The sequence below is a fragment of the Dreissena polymorpha genome, chromosome 3 (genome assembly GCF_020536995.1).
Source record: "Dreissena polymorpha isolate Duluth1 chromosome 3, UMN_Dpol_1.0, whole genome shotgun sequence".
Lineage (NCBI taxonomy): Eukaryota > Metazoa > Mollusca > Bivalvia > Myida > Dreissenidae > Dreissena > Dreissena polymorpha.
Window position 1 is genome coordinate 43,616,717 of NC_068357.1, and position 5,952 is coordinate 43,622,668.

At 36.3% G+C, this 5,952-nt stretch overlaps 1 protein-coding gene across 1 annotated transcript; it reads right to left on the reverse strand.

Annotated features, from left to right (window-relative positions):
• Nucleotides 1-3,630, reverse strand: LOC127873880 (uncharacterized). Its single transcript, XM_052417983.1, has 3 exons — nucleotides 2,719-3,630; nucleotides 1,354-1,442; nucleotides 1-729 (listed from the first exon to the last, which is right to left on the reverse strand). Exons 1-3 carry the CDS (start codon nucleotides 2,990-2,992, stop codon nucleotides 319-321), a joined length of 774 nt encoding a protein of 257 aa, XP_052273943.1. The 5' UTR covers nucleotides 2,993-3,630; the 3' UTR covers nucleotides 1-318.
• Between the last annotated feature and the right edge of the window lie 2,322 nt (nucleotides 3,631-5,952).

The following is a 5,952-nucleotide window of genomic DNA, read 5'->3' on the forward strand; positions in this document are numbered from 1 at the left end:
TATCTTGGCAATTGAAAATATTTATGAATTAGCTGCGAGTCGGAATGGGCATAGATGGTTTATAAATATCAGTTATTTAACATGTGAATAAAAGACAACTTAAGGTGATAAAACATGTTGACTAATAACGGTAAAATCGACTTAACAGCGCTTGAAACTACTACAGTACATCATACATGTACACATAACATACATGAAAGTCCATATATACTGAAGTAATGGACTTGAGATGAAGAATATCGATGGTAAACATTATATCTGTGGCAAACATTGGCGGTACATAAGTGGACACGTATTCACGAATTATTATAGTTAAGATCAAGAAACAGTGCATGAGTTCATGTCGCCTTTCCGTTTGTCACCTTTCTTCGAAGTCTGTGGTTTTGTAACCAGGGCAACGGTTAGGAACAACTCTTTTATTCCGATCATGTCAACAGCCGAACACTCCGCGTACTCCAGTGCGCCAAGACGCCTGGCGAGTTTGATTCCTTTTAACATGGTCACAGGCTCCTCATTCCGCGCTTTCAAACTGCTGACGAAAACATCGTCCTCGCGGAGATCTGTTTTGGTTCCCACAAGTATGAATGGTGCGCCGGGAGTTAGCAAGCGTATCTCCGCCAGCCAATTTGTTTTGACATTTTCAAGCGTTTGGGGATCAGTTACACTGAAGCAGACGAGGAAAATGTCCGTTTTTGCGGCAAATACTTCGCGCAGAGAGCGGTAATTTTCCTGAAATTGAGATGGTCATTGCATGTACATGAATAAAGTATCATGAACATCTCTACATGACCTTTCAAGTTGTTACATTTTTTTACGAAAAATAATCTGCCCCTGACATAGCCCGGGTGCTTCCAGACCGAATGTCACTCGTAGGGCTGAACCATTTCTCATAAAAATTATTTTAATAGCATTCGGTTAGCAGCTGTTTTCTTTAAAACAAAAACGATTAACTGGTAGAACTGTGTTGTTGTACAACTTGCCTTCGAGAATGGAGGACAATACACAGGACACATAAAAATTGTTTAAGAGCATATGATTTCGTATATATCCCTTATTTTCATAGTATCGACCCTCCTCATTGTATCGTGCCTTTGACAAAAAAAATCAAGAAATTCTGGACAGTTTTTTGTTTTTTTTCATTTTCAGAAGTTTTACAATATTTGCTGTTTATTTATGACTGTTACGACGATTTTTTCGTGATTTCCGGTTTTCATTGAAATGAAGGTCATGTTAATTCCAGGGTACTATGATTTTTCAGTAGGTACGATATCTGTTATCTACGGATAGACATGCTACATTTGAAACTGTTCCTTTAAAAGTCAGTAAGAGTAAGAGTAAGAGTGCAATACGTACCGTTCCTATGGTGTCTGTCAGGCCGAACTCGAGACACTCATCACTGGTAACCATGGAAACTGGCACCTCGAATGTCCCGCCACTCCCCACTACAAAAAAAGCGTGGAAATAGAGTTTATTTATGTACGTGTATTATTCATCAGTATCTTTAAGTATTCTTCAATCACGAACATGTCTGGGTCGTTTACAAAAACTTCATTAAATGTTATATATTGGTCAGAAACTTGAATCTATAAATGTATGTATAAATAATATAGACAAATGACGTGAATTCCCGTATTCACTCAACGTAAATTTTAAAGTTTACCAGAGGTATATTACCAAAACCACAGTTGGTTTGCGAGTGGCTATGATATTAAACATCATAATGAATGATAAATGATCATATTATAACGAAAACCCAGATTTTATGAAAAACAAATTCACTATCAAATATATATATAACAAGGAATTCAGCTCAAAATGACCCGAAAACGGGGTGCATCGCTTTGAAAAGCCATAAGTTCATCAATTTTGCAGCGATTTTCATGACTCCCCCGAAACGTAGTAAATGAGTTAATACTAAAATCACCATGGATTCCTCTCCGTCCGTCTGTCTGTCTACGATTGAAGTAACAAACATAACGCATCATTATTAACTTAACATTCATGTAACATTATCATATTATTATTTCTGAAGATTTCATTAGCAAAAATATACATCCCTAAAACCACAGCGGCCAGACGTTTCATAGTGTGTATGTATCATTGTATATTGGCCATTTACTTAGTCTCATCAAATCACCGCCATGGCTTCACAACTGGCCACATCCAGGAAGTCATATACTAATAGTTTATATGAGTCGCGTTCTGAGAAAACTGGGCATAATGCATGTGCGTAAAGTGAGGTCCCAGATTAGCCTGTCCTGTCCGCACAGGCTAATCAGGGACGACACTTTACGCCAAAATTGGATTTTTGCTTAGAAGAGACTTCATTTAAACGAAAAATGTCATAAAAGCGGAAAGTGTCGTCCATGATTAGCCTGTGCGGACTGCACAGGCTAATCTGGGACGACACTTTACGCACATGCATTATGCCCAGTTTTCTAAGAAAGCGACTCATATAGACATAACTAAAACAAACTTAAAAATGTCACTGAAACCAAAAGGCCCAAATTATTAATATTTGGTATTACATATTATTGTGATTCTCCAATGTTAAAATAATGCCCCATGGGATCAAAACTGACCTAACCCTTCTACATATTCCTACATGAGACGAAGGGGGAAGTACTCGTCCCTGCCTTTAAAAAGCCCACTTTTTATAAGAAAAATATTTCACAAATGAGCCCTTCAACCAATTTTAAAACAAGAACAACTTATTACCTCGAATGGTTCCTTTCGAGTTTTCAAACAGGCTCTGGCAGCTAATTTCCTCTTCAGGAAACTTATTATTCGCGAACGCCTTCAGCAGGCAGGTCTTTCCGGTGCCGCTGTCACCGACGACCGTGACCTTGAGCGACCTGTCGGGTCGCGGGCCGTCGGCATCGATATGCCCGACAATCACTCTGGTAGAGATCCTGTTTTGTTGCTTGATCTCAGAATTGTCCGTTTTCCTCTTGAAGGTTAAGCTGTCCGTTTTCTGTGCCATTTTAAGCATAAAGAGTTTTTCTCATGCCACTAACATGTCGCCACAGAATCCCAACTGATTTGAAAATAACTTCTCAAAACATAATCAGATAGTTTAAATTGGTATTAGTACAATATAGTTCTTTAAATTGCATCTATAGAACACAATGTTGTTTTAATTGCGAAACAATATACGCAAATGTACGTTAAAGTGTTTGGTTTTCTCTCTTCTTGTTGTATATATATTCGTAAAAAATTTCGTACTATTTCTTGGGTTCTAATAAACATTGGATGCTTGTTTATCGAAAGTCTTTAAGTAAGTCAATGTTAGATCACCATAGAGAGTTATGTTTCAATAACTTCGAGTAAAGTTTAAATGATGGTTAGTGTGACTACGAAATACATGTAAATAGTAATTGTATTCGCAAATCTAATTTCTTATCTTCGATAATTTCTTAACGATTTGTATTCGTATTTATTTCAAACGGCAACAGAACCCACAATTTCCAAGTATTACACCATGAATATGTACCATATATTATATTAACACACACATTCACACAGCTTGAAATTACTAAATATAGTGTTCTAAACGCATCCGCTTATTTCGTTTATGCTGCATGGCTATAATTCGACATGATGGTATAATGACAAAATTGCAGTACTTATCTGGTAGTTACAAGTGTTTTTGAACTTCCGAGCTCTTAACGTTCCGGATGTGAAGCGGAGATCGAGCATTGGACCAAAGTTCGCTAGTATGGTGTACAGTTCGGGATAACACTCGTGGTGCGTTTATTTTGCAGTAAACGGGCATGAGTCTCTTGGACATTAAATGAGAATTGTGTCTGTCAAAATCACAAGGCAAGCATGTATGGAATGATTCATGCATGACCAACTCTGCGTCTTTGACAAACCGTAAGTGACAGATAGACGACATACACATAAACCCGACGAAAACCAGTCTCCTACGAAGGAAACACGTCGGTATCCCTATAATAAAAAATCACTGTGGAAAACCATGCACGAAGATCTACATCAACGAGGAATCCAATAGATCTCGGTATACACACCTGAACCGAATATTAATTCAAACGGCATTCGAGACGGCTAGTGGAGAAATGGTCAGCACATGGAAGAAATTGAGGTACTGCATCTGGCAGAAGTTAGCTATCAGAAAAACCTGAACTTCGAAAACAAGGATTATAACGCACAAGTCTCGTGCCCGTTTCATCTGAAAAATGGCGCTGTAACAGCACTTTAAAGGCAGAGTGATCCGTATGCCGCACACCAACGTACCAGAGGAGACTCTTACCATAGCGGGAACTGGCGCTTCTGTTTTCAGTGAACATTACTTCATGAACAACCTTACAACAGGCAAATACACAGCAGTAAATCACGGGCGCCACCTCTTTTTTTGCGATGCATTAATAAATGAGCCAATGCTATTTCCGGGGTGGCGCTAAGGACAGCTTTTGACAGAAAACATTTCTGATGAATAAACATACCGAGCTATGTTTTTGAACGCAAGGATGGAGAAGGAAAAAAATATTGCGGGATTTTACTTTATTTTTTAAAGATACAATTCCATACAATCGAAAACGCGACGTTAAATATAAATCTAATAGTAGTATACATATATAGAGGGTTTCACCAACTGACCGGTCTACGATCGGGTTTTGGACAACGGGTTTTGCATAATGAAATTTCCGTAAGGCTCTGTAGATTTTGAAATAAAAAATCATAAGGTTCAAAAGTGATTGGGGCTGAGAAATCCAAGTTTGCGTCTCAGATGGCCGCCAAAAATAATGTCACTTCTGTGGCTGTTTATAAATGAAAACCTCAACTATTTAGTGTCCGTTGTTTTGTGTTGTGATATAAATGATACTTACACATCATACTTACTGTTGATGTTGATTTTTGTTGTTGTTTTATTACAAAAATGGACTAAGTTAGGTCCGTTCTTTTTTGTTTTGATATAAATGATACTTACACATCATACTTACTGTTGTTGTTCTTTTATTGCAAAAATGGACTAAGTTATATTTTTGATACATTTTTTCCGCTCATTTCTTACTAAAACGAAAGGCTAGGATCAGTGTTTATATTAATATATCACAAAGATTAAAGTATTTCTTCAACAAATGATACTTTAAACACTTCGGATTACACAAAGTAACACTTGTCTATACAAATTTGGTAAAGATACAAGACATATATATCAGATTGTAAAGATTTTGGTTAATGAGAAATTTACAAATTGACCTATGGTAAGTTTCTTATAAATTCATACAAGATTTGTCTTTTTTCTCTTTCTATCAGTATCAACATTTACATAAGTAAACCAAGTTAAACTTTCATAATCATCCTAGATTATTCAAATAACATAATTTAAGCATTTTTATATATTGAAATATGTTATTTATCTTTTAACTGTTTTTGCACAATTACTTCCCTGTTATGTAAATTTGCCATCACATTCCGGCTGCAGATTTTGAAGGTTATGTGTTTATCATTCAATTACAAAATTGTTTTGTAGAGTTCCCATTTACGTCTGTTTTATAAATTAGCTAAAAACACAAATTAGTGCACATACCATAAATGGTTGATGAGGCATTAAACATTAGGACAAAGGACAGTCTTATGAATGTCTTTAAAACACATGTGTTTAAAAGCAACATATATTTTAAGTTACGAGAAAAAAAAGTTAGAAATAATTATAAAGTTCCAAAACGGGGGTTAAACCATTATAATTCGTCAGCAAATGAATTAATAAACATAACAACTCGTCGAGATAATAAAATAATCGTGATTGATGTTATATTTTACTGTGACCATGCACACATACTGTTTATCATGCGACACAATGATATTCGAACAACCCAAAATCTCGACGGTCAAGAAAGTACGCAACAAATTTGTGGATGATTTTGCTTCAATAACTTTTTCTAACTAATCCAACTTAAACCCAGTAAGCTTTTTACCACGCATGCA

Excerpts from the sequence above, each read along its gene's own strand:
- LOC127873880 (XM_052417983.1), bottom strand. The coding sequence starts at position 2,992 with ATGCTTAAAATGGCACAGAAAACGGACAGCTTAACCTTCAAGAGGAAA. Across the intron at positions 1,443-2,718 it reads CTCGAAAGGAACCATTCGAG|TGGGGAGTGGCGGGACATTC; the intron begins GTAATAAGTTGT and ends CTTTTTTTGTAG. Across the intron at positions 730-1,353 it reads TGACAGACACCATAGGAACG|GAAAATTACCGCTCTCTGCG; the intron begins GTACGTATTGCA and ends TCTCAATTTCAG.